Raw genomic sequence first — 19375 nt, forward strand, 5'->3', positions numbered from 1 at the left:
GGAATTGGAGGCTTTCTCTCTTTGGGTGCAGAGGTACAAGAGGCTGTTATTCACACTTCCAAAACTTAGTTCCAGAGGAGACTTAATTCTTAGGAAGACTCTCAGAGGTTAAAAGCTATTTATACAGAAACTTGTTAAGCTGACGTGCCCTAAGACTCTCCTCTAGCTTCATAGTACAACCCTGGGGACTTTGAGGGCTGTTTTGTCTTACTTGCATCCTTGTGGCTGTTGTGGAAATGTAAGCAGTCTTTCTTAATGACAAACTGTGACTCTTTACTGTTATTTTCCCCCTTTCATAATTTTATTTTCACAAAGTTAATATATGAAAGAAAAATGCTTAAAAGAGGTCTCTTGAAAGGCTCTTTGAATTTGCTTTTCCTCATCCATATAAATGCAGCTGAGACTGTGTGTAGAAGAGGAGAGTGTTTTCAAGACTGCTCCATCACTGATATATGCAGGTGTCCAACTTTTATTTGCAAATGCACACACCAGTGGTCAAGTTCTTGTGTCTATTGACAATCCTTCCTAATTTCTGAGTTAAAAGTTCATGGAAACAGCAGAATATTTCCAATGCTGACAAACTTCACTTGTTCAGTTCAAGCGGGTGGTAGGCAGCTCAATGGATTGTCTCTTTTCTCATCATTGCCTTCAAGGGTTGATACCCCAAAGATGGTGCCAACAGGCAGGACTTTGTCCAATTTGTTATGGAAAAATTAATATGCTCCTTGGTTGGCTGAAAGGACACTGTCTGCTCTGGGATGAAAGCCTTCTCACCAGTCCTTCACCTGTGCTCTGCCTTCCTTTAGGCCTGCCTATGCAAACATCTTGGAAAGATTTGTGATGGGAGCCCTGCATCCTGCAGCAAAGTGTCTTATTACCTATTTGGCTGTTGGCTTGACCCTTCTTCAGAAAGAAAGAGAATACAGATCTGTTCTCTGGCTCCTCAGTGCAGGCCCCACTGGGGTGGCCTTTGGGGCACAAGTCCAGAGAAGCTTGTGAGTGAAGGCACAGCCTTCTTCAGCAGACGGAGGTGGAGTGGTTTTCATCTGTACACACATCCTGTTCTGGAGGGGGCTCAGCCTGCTCTGATGCAGCTGAGGAAGTTCAGTATGCCCCTTCACTGTTTTTGCTTCTGTGAGGTTTTATGTGAGATTTTCTTTGGTTCATGTAGCCTTAGCCTCTGCCTCTTGAGCTGGCGCTCTGCTGTTTCCTCTGGACCATTTGCATCTGAGTGCCCAGCAGGCTGCAGTAAAAGTAGGGCAGTATAAAGAAAAGAAAATAAAACCTATCAAATGGGTGGGAAACTGTGCTGAGCACTGTGCAGGGAACCTGGACAGTAAGCTAGAATTGTAAACTGGCATGGGCAGCATGTATACCCACTCCTGGGAGTACAGCCTCCACTGGCCAGTCTGCAGATGTGTCCTGGTCCTATGGCTCCTGGTCCAAGGCAGATGTCTTCAACTGTGCGTTGTGGGACTATCTGAGTAGGGGAAGCAGAAATGTAAAAGCTTTTGATAAAGCTAGAGATATTCTCCTAGCAGATCTATGGTTTCTTCCTACCTTAAGCACATTGAGTGCATGGAGACAATTTTTCAACATTTTTCATGGGAAAATGTTATTTAAAGTAAAACAGACAATGTGTTTATATAATAGAAATATGAGTGAGAATCTACGTCTCTAGAAATATAAACCAATTTCCATTTCTGGGAAGCAAAAGGAAGCAAACTTGTTTTCATTTTGTTGTGAGTTTAACACAATTCATGATTAATGTTGATAATGCTTCCCCTGTGTTGTCATGGGAACTTGCTGTAACTGTATGGCTTGCTGCTATTAAGATACGTGGTTGGGTTTTCTGTGCTCTTGGGATCAAACAGCAGAGGGCCTGTACTCAGACTCCCGAAGCTAGCATTGGTATGAATTAATTGCTGAAAATAAGTTTGGTATGTGCAATACCTCGGGACAGTGAGAAGAGCGTGCAGCAAACTCACTGCTCTGGACTTCAAGAGAGCAGACTTTGGCCTCTTCAGGAACCTGCTTAGTAAGGTTCCATGGGGTATAGCCCTAGAGGGCAAGGGGGCCCAAGACTGTTGGATGATATTCAAGGATCACCTGCTACAAGCTCAGGAGTGCTGTGTCCCAACTAGGAAGTGCAGCAGGAGGGCTGTGAGACCTCCATGGATGGATAAGGAGCTGCTGAGGAAACTTTGAAGGAAAAAAGAGGCTTATAAAAGGTGGCCTGGGAAGAATATAGGGATGTTGTCCAGGAAGCTAGGGACCAGGTTAGGAAAGCTAGGGCCCAGTTAGAATTAAACTTGGCTAGGGATGTTAAGGATAACAGGAAGGGATTCTATAGGTACATAGTGAATAAAAGACAGACTAGGGACAACGTGAGCCCTCTCTGAAAGCTATCAGCAGAACTGGCTACCCTGGATTTGGAGAAGGCTGAAGATCTCAATGACTCTTTGGCTCAGTCTTCACTGGCAAAGTTTCTGACCACATCACTCAAGTCTTGGAAGGCAGATGCAGGGACTGTGAGAATGAAGACCTTAGGCCCACTGTGGGAGAGGATCTGGTTTGAAACTATCTTAAGAACCTGAATGTGCACAAGTCCATGGGACCTGATGAAATCAATCCATGGGTCCTGAAGGGGCTGGCAAATGAAGTTGCTAAGCCACTGTCCATCAGATTTGAAAAATCACGGCAGTCGGGTGAAGTTCCTGACGGCTGGAAAAAGGGAAATATAACCCCCATTTTCAAGAAGGAGAAAATGGATGAACCAGGGAATTACAGACCAGTCAGTCTCACCTCTGTGCCTGGCAAACTCTTGGAGCAGATTCTCCTGGAAGGCATGCTAAGGCACATGAAAAACAAGGAGGTGGTTGGTGACAGCCAGCATGGCTTCACTAAGGGGAAATCCTGCCTAACCAATTTGGTGGCCTTCTATGATGGGGCTACGAAACTGATGGACAGGGGTAGAGCAGCTGATGTCATCTACCTGGACTTACGCAAAGCCTTCAACACTGTCCCACATGACATCCTTGTCTTTAAATTGGAGAGACATCAATTTGATGGGTGGACAATTCGGTGGATAAAGAACTGGCTGGATGGCCGCACGCAAAGAGTTGTGGTCAATGGCTCAATGTCCGGCTGGAGACCAGTAACGAGTGGTGTCCCTCAGGGATCGGTGTTGGGACCGGTCTTGTTCAACATCTTTGTCGGTGACATGGACAGTGGGATTGAGTGCGCCCTCAGCAAGTTTGCCGATGACACCAAGCTGTGTGGTTCAGTTGATACGCCGGAGGGAAGGGATGCCATCCAGAGGGACCTTGACACGCTTGTGAGGTGGGCTGATGCCAACCTTATGAAGCTTAACCATGCCAAGTGCAAGGTCTTACACCTGGGTGGGAGCAATCCCAGGCATGGCTACCGGTTGGGCAGAGAAGAGATTCAGAGCAGCCCTGCGGAGAGGGACTTGGGGGTGTTGGTCAATGAGAAACTGAACATGAGCTGGCTTCAGCATGTGCTCGCAGCCCAGAAAGCCAACCATATCCTGGGCTGCATCAAAAGGAGTGTGACCAGCAGGTCGAAGGAGGTGATCCTGCCCCTCTACTCTGCTCTCGTGAGGCCTCACTTGGAGTATTGTGTGCAGTTCTGGTGTCCTCAACATAAAAAGGACATGGAACTGTTGGAACAAGTCCAGGGGAGGGCCACGAGGATGATCAGGGGACTGGAGCACCTCCCATATGAAGACAGGGTGAGAAAGTTGGGGCTGTTCAGCCTGGAGAAGAGAAGGCTGCGTGGAGACCTCCTAGCAGCCTTCCAGTATCTGAAGGGGGCCTACAAGGATGCGGGGGATGGACTATTCATCAGGGACTGTAGTGATAGCACAAGGGGTAACGGGTTCAAACTTAAACAGGGGAAGTTTAGATTGGATCTAAGGAAGAAGTTCTTTACTGTGAGGGTGGTGAGGCCCTGGAATGGGTTGCTCAGAGAAGTTGTGAATGCTCCATTGCTGGCAGTGTTCAAGGCCAGGTTGGACAGAGCCTTGAATGACATGATTTAGTGTGGGGTGTCCCTGTCCATGGCAGGGGGGTTCGAACTAGATGATCTTAAGGTCCTTTCCAACCCTAACTATTCTATGATTCTATAATACTGCAAATGTGGATGTTGCATGGCTCGGTCTGTTTTCAGCCAAAACAGCTTTGAGTCTGGCAGAGATGGAGAAAGGGTAGTGTGGTCTAGGAATTAAATGCCTGTTTGGAGAATATATATGAGGTTTAGACAGACCTTTGAGCGATGGTTTACAGGTATTTTTCACAAAGCCTGTTTCTGGTGCATTTAAACTTAGACTTAACATAAAGCCAATGGATACTTTCAGGCAACATGGCTACACCATCAGTGGTTGAGTCCTGCTTCTGTCTGTGCTGTTTTTGCAGTGTCATTTCAGCAAGTGGAGTAGTGACTGGCCCATTTAGCTATCTTTGGGTGCTGAGGAAGGTGGCTGTGCCCGTTGCTAGCAGTAAGTTTGCTTTCCAAGCTGTGTGCAGGTGCCCCCAGCGTCTTTACTTGAGATTTGCTGTAGGGTAGTAGACTGACAGTATTTTAAGTACTGTATCAGCAAGTCTGTTTCAGCCCCTATCATGTTTTCCTGTGTATTTGATGCTTTTTTAAGCTTGAATAATAAAAAAGAAAGCAATGTGTCATCTTTTTTTTTTTGGGGGGGGGTGTGTGTGTGTTTGTTGTTGTTTTTTCATTGCTCATGTTATTGCTGTGGGTTGTTGTGGGGCAGCGAACTTAAACGTTATGAGGAGAAGATATGAAAAAACCCAAACCACCAATCCCTGCTAAACTCTGTTTTTAAATAACGCTCCCTCTTCCCCCCAAAGAAAACAGGCAATTTGCTCTTTATTTCCTAAAAGGCTAATGGAGAGCAGGAAAATACAGTTTTGAACCAGCTTTTTGTATGATGCACCACAGATTTAGGAGCTTGTACATTTGACTTTGCCTCTGCCTTCATTGTAGTTGTTCTGACTGCTAAATCGTTGAACTTTTTCCCTTGAGCTCGCTCTCGGCTAGTATTGCTTGTGGCAGACATGAAGTGTGTTTGTACCACTCTGTACCAGTACATCTGGGACCTTGGGTTAACTTTTTTTAAAAACTACTGAAGAGATTCAACAGCCCTTCTCCTAAACCTGAGTTTGAACCTTCTAGTTGGCACAGGAGGTAATACATCACATTCTGTACTGTGCTGAAAAAAACCAGAAACCTTGGACTTCGTTCAGCTGATATGGGTCACAATTGCAAGCAGCAATTTATCCTGATGGATAAAAGAAAATGTGAACTGAAATGAAATCATTTTGTTGTTTCTGCCTGTTGAGTTCCATCTGTAACCCCTCTTGAGCTAGCATCCTAAAGCCAAATTGTAATTTTCTTTAGCAACCACACTTTACAGAAAATGGCAACAAGACATAAATGTCAACTGAATTACCCCTTTCAAATCTGTGTGGATTAGCTGTTCATGTGCTCTGTTATGTCTTGCAGAGTGGAAACTGGAGAACTTGAAGAGGCTGGATGTCAATCAGGTATCAATGGAATTTCAGTGAATGATCAAACTGATGTAGCATTTCCCTGGAATGTGTTTCTTAAAAGTTAAGGGTTACAGGAACTGCACCCATACCAAACCTAATATGAAAAAGTTTAAATAGCTTGTTAACACATGTGCAGCTATGTACAGCTTCTCCTGAAGATGCATTATCACACCATTTATAGTTAAGTGATCATATATCATATACCATTGTAGAAAGTATGGTTCAATATGCCAGGTACTTCTCAAACTTTGTGCCAGTTACCCAAAAGTAACTTGAACAGCATCTAACGTATTTTCAGAGTGGGATTTGGTTTTACAAACCTTTAAAATTAACTTGTGATGCTTTTACCTTTGCTTTCTACTTTGAACATGTTCTGGAGCTGAGCTTCAACCTTTTTGGTATCTCCTATAAAGGTGCCCAGCGAAACACAAAGGAAGCATGGTCTCACGACCATGATTCCCAAGTTTGTGAACATCTGTTTTATGCTTTTTGTTACACTTAAGTTATCTGTATGTATGTATAGTTTAGTTTTTCAGAGCTATCTATTTCAATGTCTGTATTTTGTCACTTTTGATTCAAAACCAGTTCTTGTTATACTGTTAAATTTTGGGTTTTTTGTCAGCAGAGTCTGTGATTATGGCCCAGCCACTTAGTAATTTAGACTGTACTGTAAAGGAGGAAAAAAGTGGATGACTTAACCCTTGATACTAAGTTAGCCAAGCTTTTTTAAATCACAGTGATAGCACATATACATGTATGCACCTGAAGCTTGTTCGCTTTTTAATTCCTATTATCTTACGAAACCCAATATATGAATAACATACTCCAAAGCTGCTCAAACAAGGGAAATAATCTTGTGCTAGAAGGCTGAAGCTGCGAATGTTCTGGACCAGCTGCTTTCAGCAAAGCCCTCATGCAAAATTAGAGATCAGTTTTCCCATCAAGGTGGGAAGGAGTTATGGGAATGTTATTTTGAGATTGTATAGAAGAGTTTACAGCGTTGCTTTGTTCTGGGTATGGAGTCCCCAAAGACAGAGCTTTCATCCTGTAGTACATGTGGGGCTGTATAAAAATAGCAAACTAGGCTTTTGATTGCTATTACAGTTACATGTATATTGTCTTTTTCAAATAATGGTTTGGAGTCTGCTTCTGCACAGTAGATCTGAGGCTGGAGCAGTGCTTGTGGTTTCAGTGTATTTTCTTCAGTTTATGTTGGAGAAACAAAAAATTTTCATGTAGTTTTATATTAAAAGAAAATATAAACCTGGTGAGAGACAGTGTTTATCATCACTAGTAAAAGGTATTGGTAACTTCTTTGATGAGATGCCTTGGCATAAATTGAAGGGGCTTTTTGAGGGTTCACTAGACACAAATAAAAGTACAGAATTCTTCTCTGAAGGGGAGAAGGTAAGTAGCTGGCATGCTGGAAACACAGGATAAGGAGTGCTGTGAAGAGCAGTATATTCAACGTACTTACAGCTTAAAACTGTAAATATGAAATTCTTTCTGTGGTATAAATAGTCATAAAAAGTGGTATGCCTCTCTGAGTGCCTTGAAGGAGGTACTGAATTACTGTGAATAAGTACTATGGGGCTTTAGATTTGCTTTTTAAACTAAATGTATTTTTTAAGCTTTATCAGTAGTGGAGCCTCACATTTTGAATCTAATCATGCAGTGATGACTACTAGAAACTAAAAAAAAAAAAAGTAAAGGAGAATTGTGTGTTATAACTTGCAGTATTATACCATTTACTTTTGCAAATGCAGATATCTTAAAATTGAACTGAATTTATTAGCCCTGGCGGCTGGAATTATTTTAAAATGGGAATGCTTCTGTTTGCACAGGCTGATGTAGCACCACTGATGGCTTCCCTTATTGGTGTGCCTTTTCCCCTGAATTCTGTGGTAAGTAGTACAATGTTCTTCTGTATTACAGAAATCTGCTCACTGTAGAGGAGGAGGTGCTAGAGACAAGACATGAGGCATGTGAGGGAGAAGATTGTATATTTGGAGAGGTGGAGACGGCTTGCAGTTTTAGCTTCATGTCTATGTGTCTTCAGTTTAAAGTATAAACTCAATCATTTTATATATTGTATGTTACTTTCAATTGGAAAGGCAGCTGATCTTTTATAATCTGCAACTTTATACTCCCAAGCTGCATAAGAGTTTTTTGTTACTTTGTTTTTTAGGGATGATAAAAATGCAGTATGGTTTTAATAACACTTGATTTTGATCATGAAAGCTGAGCCTGGAAACGGGCTGGTTCCTGCAATTTAATGTTTAATTATTTCTTGTTTAAACTAGTGTACTTTCTTCAGATGGTATCTTGTGCCTCAGTTTAGTGAACAGTGGCTGCCCTCACTGTGAGATGTTTTTTTCTTTGAATTCCTTTTGTATATTATTACACAGTGCAGAGGTTGTCTCATAAATACCTAATTCACAATTAGCATTACATTTGTATGCTTTCATGCTGCTTGTTTCGCATTTAAAGCACCTATTTACAGCACATATTTTGAAATATTTCTTCTGGACACTGTCCCATATTCTGTCCCCCTGTCGTGCACTCACTGCTGGTCATGTAAGGAAAGCTGCCCAACATAGCGTAGCACGACAACTGCTTGCTTTCCCATCACAAGTATTGGGTGAGTCAGGCCCAGGCGAGGCATTGGATGGGACAGTATTTAAAAACTGGCTTCTGATTAGAGGTTGAAGTTAGATTTCTGTGTAGTATATGGCTTAATAACAACTGATGTTACTTGCCTTTTTTGCATTCCTGGGATATTATAAACAGTACCTGTGATGTTGAGAAATGATGTGAGAAGAGTATTTTCAAAGGAGTTACAGTAGTTATTTCAGCAGTAATTGGAAGTATTCTTACTGCTCATTTGGTCTGCAATTCAGAATTCAGTTACAAAAATTCCTGTTTCTACTTCTTCTTCTTTTTTTTTTTTTTAATATATATATATGTATTTTTCTTCCCCAGGGAACTCTGCCTCTGGAATATCTGAACAATAGTGCTCATTTCAAAGCAGAGAGCATGTTTACCAATGCTGTTCAGATTGTTGAGCAATTTAAGGTAACTAAACATACAGTAAAGAAAAAATATTTCTTTGGATAATAGTTGTTGCTATGTTTAAAATAATTGTGCCATGACACATGCTGTATATAGCATGCTGTAATTCAAAGGATTAAAATTGAATCGCGTATTGGGTGATGTTGATTGACTAGCTGTAAGACATTTCTTAAGGCGTTTGAAAGATTTTAATAAAACCTTTTTTTTGAAGGAGAGTAACTTTTTTCTTGTTTCTTAACATAAATGCTGATGTATACTGATGTTAATGTAAACCTGTTTCAGTATGTAGGTAGAGCCTGAGTGCTGATACCTGAAAAGGGAAATAATGCCTTTGCAACAAGGGCTGGCAGACAAAGCTCTAAAGATCAGTACACAAACAGGTCATAAAGGTAACAGGCACCTGTCTATTAAATAAATGAAATTAGTGGCCTAACTAACTCTAGCTAAATGCTGTTGTATCTGTTGTTTTGCTTTGCAAGGATTCATCTGTGGCTTCTCTGTCTTGATTCATCTAATATCATTGTGTTATGAGAACACATGCATAGTCCAAACAAAAAAGAGGTTCTTTTTCACTAGATGGTAGAATAAGAAACAGTCAAAAATCCAAAAAGTCACAGTTTTGGCAAGATGTAGAGATGTTCTGAGGGAAAACTATGCTTTCAGAGACAGGAAGCTGAGCCACATGAAAACTGTTGCCCTGTCAAGAATAGTGGAGCAATGAAATAGCATGAGATCACCTGCAAAAGATTAGAACCTTCTGTCCCTTGAATGACAGGTTCCCAAATGTGTGGACACCATACAGCAGTGTCAGCAGCAGGGTTGCTTCCAAATCTATCCTGGAAAGCTGGCGAGTAGGAGCATGGGAAGTGACTGATGGTCTGGATGTGAAGTTGAAGCATGCTGATATACCCTTCATAGATAGAAGGCCTCTGCTCTAAGAATTAAGGATGTGACTCAGGACTTTTTCAGTTAAATTGGTATCTTGGGGGTTATTTAAAAAAAAAAATACAGAAAATGTTCTGGTCTTTCTTTCATTTAAGTTTATTTTTATTCTCTCATTTTCGTAGTGCTAAATTATATCTTTTCTTGTTGGCTGGCTTGTTTCTAGCATTGTTTTGGAATGATCATGTGTGCGTTTACTTTGTACTTCTCTCCTGAAGCAGAAGTAGCACACTGGCTTAGACATACCAAGTGGGTTTTCACTTTTCCTGTGGCGGACTGACCTGACCACAGTTCGTAACTCCCCAGAGAGGCTGTTGCCTTGGATAGATAGGATGAAATGTGCAGGTTGCTACTTCAAGCTGCCAGGTTTTGGGAGCAGCGAGCTTAGAAAGTTCCTGTTTGCACTTTATGCCGACAGTCAGATACAAGTCAGGCTGCTGCAGGAGGCTTTAAAGATGTTTTGAAGAGTCTTGGGCGAAGTGGCTCTGATGGGGTCAAAACCTTCTATTTTTATCCATGCACAGGTTAATCAGTACAACAGCATTGCTTCAGCAGTGATGCCAGATAGGAACTAGTACACTACAGCGAAGGTAATACTGGTTTCATTGAGGTAGGCTATTGCTGAAGTCTGGTAGCACTTCTAACCATATCTTCCTTTTACTCTGCGAACTGTGAAATTTCTGTGAAAATCAGTAGCTGGGAAGTGGTTTATTTTACCTACTATAAGGCAGACCTGGGTTTCCAGGATCTCAGAGGAGCTACACATTGACAGTGTGATTTCATAACTTTTCCAAAGTCTTAGAACTCTTCTGTGATTTTTTTAGTTTAATTCTTGATAGTATTTTCAGTCTTGTTGCAACTTGCATATAATGGTTTAATGCTTTTTGTATGCAGGTTAAGATGAGTCAGAAAAGGGAAACTACGCTGTCATTTCTGTTCACATCATTCAAGTAAGTGTCTGTAAAAACTATATGCATTTTATTTGATTATTTGTCTTATTGTTTTGGTATTTCAGTGAGATAAAACAACAGAAATGAGTCTCTTTAGACATTTTTTAAATGATAGTGCTTATCTGGCTGGGAAACTGTGCACTAGAGCTCTATGCAATTAACTTCTATTGAAAAATTCTGGTTAGAAGTAGATCTATTCCTAATATTTGGTTTTCCATTAAGAGTTGTTTGCCTAAGCTTTTTCACAATATAGCTATATACACACTATATACACGGCACGATAATTTTCACTGACTTTTTTTTTGTTGTTGTTTTTGCTATGTTCTTTTAGCATTTCTTGGAAGATAGAAGTCCCTGTAGGGTCAGGAAATACAATCTGGTCTTGTTTTCATATATATAAAAGTTTAAATAAGAATGGTTTTCCCTGTGATATAAATTCTAGTGAAAACCAACCAGAAAACAAGCTGAAAATCGTTAGAATTTGTGCTGCCTAGTGTTAGTGTTTCCAGGGCTGTGAAGCAGTCTCTGCAGTGATTTGTGTATCTACAAGCTCTGTATTCTAGTGTATGGAGCAGTTACAGACCTGCTGACCCTTCAGTCTTATCCAATTAAAGCTGCTTTTTCCTTTTTCTTTTCCCTCTAAAGGTTTTTGAAAGCTTTGCTCTGCGTGCATGTGATACTGTTCAATTCTGCTTTCAGTTTGTGGAGTGCTCCAGAAATGCTTTGTTACTGAGAGCAGCTGTTATCCTTTGGGAAATAAAACTGATGTTAATTAAGATCTTTAAATCATACCAGCAGTAAAAAGTACTTGTATCTCTTCCTGTGAAGTGTATTTGTTTGCTAAAAAAGATTGCTGACTTTCTGAACAGAGATTTACTGTGTTATACTACTAGCTTCTTGAAAGGGAACAGTTCAAAACAATATCTGAGACACAAGCAGAGTTGATCTTGGGCACATAATGAATTTTTAGATCAAATTCTGATTAAGAATGACAAGTGCATTATCAAAGAAGTTACTGATTGTGGAACAAAAATGCTGTATGGAAAGGATGTCCATCTGTGATTGTTGGGAAAGACCATTAATCTGATTTCACAGCTCTTGTTTGAATTTTACCTTTTCCAAGAAATAAGACTGATTCTGTAAAATAGAATGTGTTTTTATTAATGCTAAATTTATCTTTAAAGGAACTGTTATTGGTTGCCTTATGGACAATTGTGGTTTTTTATAATATATTAGATTGCTTTAAGTAGAGATGCCTGAGACACCGCTTTTGAAAATATGACTAAAGCTTGGTATGAACATGTTGTTACTTTGGTATGGTCCATTGCAAGAATAAATTTATTTTACTTTCTTTAGATATTCTTGAAACTTTTCTGAATCAGAATTTGGGTTAATGGTCCTCCCAGGAAAGGTTTTTGTATGAGACCAAAATAATTCTTTGGACGTGTGAATTACTTTACAAAAGGTGCTTGTGCTTGCATGTTCTATGCATGAAGACTTTCTTTGGTTTCTCAAGATGACGTTTGTTGTCTTCACTGTAGAAAAACAGATTGTCAGACATTAAGGCAAATACTTATCCACAGTGTGTGTGTGTGAGAGAGGGGAATTAGCCAAATTCTAATGTCTAATTCATCTTCACAACTTTCCTTGACTTTCAAATCTTGGCACATGTCTGGGAAGCTACCAAAGGCATTGTCCAACCAATTACTAATAGTTGGGGTAAAGTGGTTGAACACCAATTTATTTTTAAGCAGACAAGTAACTTCCTAGTGCTCCAGCTTACAGGAGCTGAAGGAAAACCTGAGATAATTTTAGACATGACCTGTCTACAGATGTATCCCCTGCTTCACATGGAGGTGTCTGACTGTGTGAGCAGTGAACACAAGCCTGCACTTCAGCTGCAGGTCATGATCTGAGTCATTAGTGTAACACAACCCTCATCAGTTCTTCAAACAAATTTTGCTTGAATCCGAGTGAGATACTGAAATAAAGGCCTATATCCCCCTTTTGCTGTCATCACTGTGACACTGGGTTGTGTTTTTTTTGTGGTAGATAAAAGCATGTAGAAGAGTACAGTTACTCTCCCTATTTCAGGAGAAATTAAAAAGGCAAAGCTGGGGATAACTTCTGTGTCTGGAGCAAGAGATTCCTTGGTATAGTGTGCTGTATTTCAGAATGATTGGTAATAGTATGGAGATTGCATTTCTACACAGCCATATGCTATTTGGACTTTGCAGCCCAGGTTTAATGACAGGTTTGCCCCCTGATTTGTGTTACTCTGTGGTTGGCTTTGTCTGCTGCTGCAGCTGAGCGCAGTTCTGTGCTGTGTTTCTGCTAGGCACTGTTCATTCAGACGCGAATAGCTTCTTCCACCATTGTTCATTGATTTCAGTTGTTGTACAAAAGAGCTATATCCTTTATTAATCCTTCTGGTGCCTGAAATCTGTCACTTGAAGCTCAGAAATTGTGTGCTTCAGCATAATGCTTTATTTCTTCCTAGCTTATTGGAGGTTAGTGAAGCGTAATTCTTGTCTGAAGTGCTTTGGGACCATCAAGTTATGCAGAAATTGAAAATGTAAAAATTTTTTTTAAAATATGATACATTTTATGTATATTCAGCATCTTGATAACCTGAAAATGAACAAAGATATCTCTAAGAACTACCTTTCTTAAGTTACTTAAATTAAATAGTGTCATTGAATAAAGTCTGTGTAACAGAAATACATACAAATAGGTAAGAGTTTCAGAAGAAATCTGAATCTAAACTTGTCCTGGGTTCAGCAGCAGCAGTCAGTTTTTCTCCTTAGTAGCTGATGCAGTGCTGTGTTTTTGACTTTCGGCCTGGAAATAATACTGATAAAGCCGATGTTTTCAGTTGCTGGTCAGAATGTTTACCCTGACCAAGGACTTTGTGAGTCTCATGCTCTGCCAGGGAGGAGGAGAAGCCGGGAGGAAGCAGGGACAGGACACCTGACCCAAACTAGCCAAAGAGGTATTCCATACCACAGCACGTCATGCCCAGGGATGTAACTGGGAGTTACCCGGAAGGGCACGTCCTCTTTTCTGTCGGGCTCTTTTCCGGAGGGCGGTATCATATTCTCTTCCCTTGTTATTTCTCTTATCATTATTATTATTGGTGGCAGCAGTAGTGATTTGTGTTATACCTTAGTTACTGGACTGTTTTTATCTCAACCCGTGGGAGTTACATTCTTTCGATTCTCCTCCCCATCCCTCTGGGGGGGTGGGGGGGAAGTAGACTGCGTGGTTCTAATTTACGGCCTGGGCTTAAACCACGACAAAACTTTTAGATAGAGACATTCTGGTTTCAGAGAAGTTGATAAAATTACGGTTGAAAACGAATTTCCCAGGGGAGAGGGGAGGGAGAATATGTTCACAAATAATGTGTTCTGTAGAAACTACAACTTAACAAAAACCTAAAGTTAATTTTTCAGTCAGAAATAGCATTAGAAAGTTGGTTTTAATATTCTGAGGGGGAAATCCTGCTTCTGAGCTTGAGTTCTTGAATTTTACATGTTTTATTACTAAGTGATTAGAAAATTGTTCATGACCTTCAGATGCAGTGACTTAAAAACTAGAGTTTGAGTTGCATGTTGCATATATTGCACCAAAAGCATTGAGCTAGTTCATATATACATGTATCTATATATGCGCAGCCTATTTTTACTCCTTATTAACACAGTGTTGGAAACAGATGAAATATCTTGAATTGATATAAGGATTCTCATTTCTGTAGGGGAATCTCATCCCTTGTAGAAGTGTGCTTGGCACATTAGACAGGGAAAGAAGGAGGCCATGTGCCCCTTCCTGCTTGGATCTGAATTGCATCTCTCTCTGAAATCCATCTGTCAAGTGTGTAATGATGAGGAGGAAGATGGAGCTGATCATTGTGTTTTGTGATAGAAACTTGAATAGTGTCCACTTGACCAGGTTTGAGGCAGGTTAGAATTTAGATAGCTATATATATTAAGATGCATCTGTCTGCCACTAATGCCACTTTCATTTTTTGTCAAAGTGTCTTCATCAAGGAACAGATCTGTGTAAAAGCGTATCTTGAGGCTGCCTGTGAAACTGTTGAGAATACATGCCAGAATGCTCAGCTGCAAGTGTCTGAACACCTGGCCTTGCAGAATCGGCAACCTGCTTCTAGGAGAGTGAATGTGCAGGAGCAGAACAGTGTCCCTTGCTGCTATTGAAATACCTGTTTAGAATGCTTATCTGCAGTTCAGTTGGATACCTGAATAGATTTACTGTATTAAATTAGTTTCCTTCCCACTTCCTTCCACTCCCTACCTTTTTTTTCTACCAGCTGTAAAAGACATGTTTTCAAAAATGGTTTGCTTAGCAAAATCAGAGGCTTTTCTTATCAGGAGTCTGCGACATAGGCAGAATACTTTGACATTGATGTGTAAGAAAAATAGGTACCAAAAGATGCCAGATGCTTTGAAGTAAGTGAGGACAAATCTGAAGATTGCTGACATAGGCAAACTGATGTCCAGGATAGTGAACTATCTGAACTATATCTGAACTATAGTGAACTAGCTTTCTGACAATTTGATGTACCTTAAGGCAACTGCCAAACTGGCACAGTTCAAAGAGGAGTATGACAAAGGGCCAGATGCCACTGTTGCAAAAGCATTCCCAAGGCTGGCATCTCTGGGCTGTGAAAGTAATCTTATGAGGAGTAGCAGGAGGATAGTGTAGTGAGGTGAGTAGGTGGGACATCAGTGTTTGACTAAAATACTCTTAACCAATTAATACAATTTGATTATCCCAACAGGTAAGAGAGATTTCATATATGAAATTACACAAAAGCACAGGACTCCTAGTTTATATGCCTGGTGTATACAGTGCTTTCAGGGAAGATGGTGCTTCCAGCTGTTCTGGTTCTGGTGCCTCACAGTAAGATGGGAAGATCAGTAATTTAAGCACCACCATATATGAAAAAACCCAAGAGATAAGCAGCCGAATTTATAATCAGTGCTTGCTTTCCACTGGCTGTGCTTTTTTGTTGAATGTCTTGAAGTTAACATCAGTAAGGGTTGGGGGGTGGGAGGGCAATCAGGAAACAGCTTAAGTATCTTGTTTAAAGTCAAACTTGTATTTTCTCATATATGAAAAATTCCATACCATCTTGATGCTGCATTTTTCAAGTAACTTTACTGTTTGAATACTGCATTTTAATCATCACAAATGCTTACTTCTGTGTGTATAATCAAGTTAGAACTTGCATAATGATATAGAAAGTCATGGCATTTTTAATGTGCAGTGTGCAGCTACTAAATAAAAACATGCATCTCCCTTGCTGTACAAAAATGTAATTCTTTCTCTTTCCTCTACCCTCCAATATGAATTGAGATATAGCTCACTTCAACATTTGTATGGATTTGTTGCAAGGAAGTATCAATCATGTATTTGTCATGGTGTTAGAAAAGAAAATAGTTCTTTCGTAATGTAGAGCGTCTTTGAAGATGTACAGCAACTTCAAAGAAATGCCATAGTCACAAATACCTTGTCTTCCTTTCTCTGATAACTACATTACTCTGTCTGTCTCCTGCCCTTTCAAAACAAATAATAGATATTTCCACAAAATTGACATTTGGAGCAAAGTGAAGAAAGTAATTTCTCCTCTACCATTAAGTGGGGCAAGGTTCCTTAAGATGTCAGTGAACATCGTACATCCTTCGAAGCATCCTGGTCTTGCTTTGTTTAAATCAATGGTATTCATTTAAATAAATGGTAGTATAAGAGATATTTGTGATATATGTGATGAGGCATTGCAAGAGCAAACATTAAGGACTGAATGTCAGGAGGCTATTGCAGTAGGGAAGGGTATTTCTAACAGCAATTACCCTCCCTGTCCATTTGTCTGAATACTTTGTGGCTCCAGAGGAACTTTGATTTAGCAGAGGCACAGATTTATCTGAGAAGGCATTTCAGCCCCTTTGTCCTGTGGTCAACAATGAGGGATGGCACTTCTGACAATTTCTAGTGAACCCTGGAAAGGCCTTTTTCTTTCTTGACTTTGTCCCCACTGTGTTACCAAGTGGGAATCTAGGCATCACCCTGCTTCTAGGGTAGCTGATACAAGAAATTGCAGTGCTGTAGACACAAAAGCGCTCAAATGGAAATAATAGCTTCATATTATTTAAAAAAAAAAAAAAAAAAAGTAAAAAAGATTTAATGGTAGATGTATTATCTCTTTAGGGAGAAATCAATTCCTGTGCTATAAAATGTGTGTTCTTTGGCGAAAATGTCAGCTTCTCTTTTACTGAATGGGCAGCATCAGAAGCACTCTGTTAAACTGCTGCTCAGGGAGGATGCAATCCTCTTAGAAAGCAGGCATCCTGCTGGCCTCCAGTTTCAGCAGTGTGCTCAGGAGCTTTTAGTTTGTACATGAAAAGCTTACTAGCAGTGGCTTCTGTGCAGAAGGACCATGCATAATTGGATTTGCTATCAAGTAAAAAGTAGGTAAAGTCTTTAGAAGGAGCTAAGAGGCTAGTGTATAAGATAAAATGTTGCAAGATTTATGTACGTTTCTCTGTTCCCTTGTATAAATCCCTTTGGCCTTTCCTTGGAACTTGTGAGGCTTCGTGCAGTGGGGCTGATGGAGGGTGTAGAGGCAGGTGGTGGGATGGGATGGGCCGGGAGTGTTCTGCACTGGGATGTGTGGAGGAAGAGAGGGAGTGAGGGGCTCTTTCTGGATCTCAGTAAGAAAGGCTCAATAACAAATGGTATGATAAAATACCTGCTTTAATAAGTTAAAATAAAAAGAGAAATATAGATAGCAAGAAATCATACATCCCTTCAGATGCTGCATACCCTGCATTTGTTCAGCATCACACGAAGCTCAGATGTATTTTCCCGTGGTGCTGCACAGGTCCTGGCTCTGGAGAGGTTACCGTTTTTTGGTCATTCAAGCTATTAGATCATTTTCTTGCAATAAATCAACTCTAGTAATTATTTCTGCTGTCAAATAGAATGGAGGTTTATGTGAGAACTTCTTACTTCACTTCTAGGTAAATATGAGGACAGGCGGGCAGCATAACTACCTGTATGGAGTGGGAGCTGCCTGCAGGCTCCTCTGTTACTACAAATTGTCTGGGTTTGTCCTGCGGCCGAGGTATTTGTGCAGCACAGCCTGAAGCCATGCTAGATGTGCAGCACAGGCCTGGGCTTACTTAGGTTAACTCTCATGTAGATCACAGACTGCTTGATGTATGATGGTGGTCTGGTCAGGATGAATATGGGGGACCTACCCAAACATTTTGTTGGACATGGGGCACCACTATTAGATACCTGCCTATTCTGGATGCAGCTGGCTGGAAACTTGTTGCTGTGGTTTAGGCTTGGCATGTAAGATTGTGGAGCAGAAGACATCTTGTGGTACAACACTACATAGCCACAACACTGCAGATAACTAGATCCAGGTCAATGAATGACATAAATAATCACACGTTTTGCAGAGGTAAGGGCTGGCTTAACAGCAAAGGTAGGGCATTGTTATTTAGTCAGCACATGTCCCCTGCAGAACAAAAATAGAAGAGACTTGAAAAATAATATATTTCCTTTCCTTCAAGGATCTTCATCTTCCCTATTAAGCAGTTTCCCTTTCCAAGGCTGCTGCATCGTGTCCTGCTGGCTCTTCAGGCAAAACCTTGCCCTGGCTAGATCCATGCATCCAGCTTTCAGTGCCACTGTGAGTGGGCTGGAGGGAGGGCATCAGAGCGTGGCCTCTTTCCTCCTGGCCTCTGTTGTCAAAGCTCTTGCTGTAGTAGTTTGCATGCAAAATCTGCTGTGTGCAGCCCAGTTATCTTAATTGTTTCTCTGTTCAGTGAATTGTCAGCTGGCAGTTAGCTTGCCTGCTCCTTTTTCTCTCATCTCTGCTATCTAAAGGATTTACATAAATATCCTAAGGCACTTTGCTGTTGAATATGTGAATATGCTGCATCAGGGACACTGACTTGTGGAAATTAAAAGGCTATTTTGATTCCTTGGACTTGACAGTCCAGAACGAGACCATTAGCAGTCAGACCACTTCCTGTGGTTTCACTGATGTATGACTTGCTCTTTCCTCCTTTGCATGTTTGTGAATCTGAATACAAAAAGCATACGTGTACTGGTAGGTTTTTACAATGTGTCAGTAAAGATGCTTTTTTTGCTGTCTTGGACGTGTGGAAGTGTGTGTCTCTCATTTCATTATGGTTTAAAGAACAAAAATCCCAGAGCTTAAATCAGAAGCCTCTTACTGAGTTTCTTACTCCTTTTTTTTGGAGTGTCTGATGCACGCAGTGATGCTTATTAATGCTTCTTAAAAGAAAAAAGTAGCAAAGATAACTGAGTGCAGTCCTACAGCTAGGGTGGCTGATTTACAATCTAACATGTTAGTCAGAATATCCAGAAACAGAAAAACCTACTTGAAATGTAGACACTCCAAAAACGAAACTGCTGGCAGTAAAACAGCAGGGTAAAAGTAGATCAAGCTGAGAGAGGGGATACTGAGGGTCCTGGGCTTTAAGAAGCTTAAGAACTACCTTTTAGTGTAGGTTTATGTGGAGTACCTTTTCTTTCAAAAAGCACACCTTTGGCACACTAAACACATTGCTGTATATTTTGTCTGTAAACTGCGTTCATCTTGCTTCTGAATTATGAAAATCAAGTTTCATATGGCTTGCCTGTTTAAATAGCTTCCCTGAAAACGTTTTAGAAAACAAAATTTAGGCTATCTAAACAGATTAAGGATCATTGAATTTACCCACCAAATCATTTAATATTTGACCCTTCACTCTGACCAAAACTAAAACA

The 19375-nt window shown here is 40.5% G+C and overlaps 1 protein-coding gene across 6 annotated transcripts in view; it reads left to right on the top strand.

Annotated features, from left to right (window-relative positions):
• PIGN (phosphatidylinositol glycan anchor biosynthesis class N) overlaps positions 1–19375 on the top strand; it is a 102699-nt gene that overhangs the window by 37183 nt on the left and 46141 nt on the right. For all 6 annotated transcript variants that reach the window (XR_013956209.1, XM_080610131.1, XM_080610130.1 and 3 more), the window contains 4 exons: positions 5542–5582; positions 7433–7492; positions 8571–8663; positions 10497–10552. Coding sequence is in view for 5 of the 6 variants with exons in the window: in XM_080610131.1 (XP_080466257.1) it covers positions 5542–5582; positions 7433–7492; positions 8571–8663; positions 10497–10552 (250 nt within the window). In the remaining variant the exon portion in view is untranslated. The remainder of the gene's footprint in view (positions 1–5541; positions 5583–7432; positions 7493–8570; positions 8664–10496; positions 10553–19375) is intronic.

This window comes from Psittacula echo, assembly GCF_963264785.1.
Source record: "Psittacula echo genome assembly, chromosome: 2".
NCBI classification, from domain to species: domain Eukaryota; kingdom Metazoa; phylum Chordata; class Aves; order Psittaciformes; family Psittacidae; genus Psittacula; species Psittacula echo.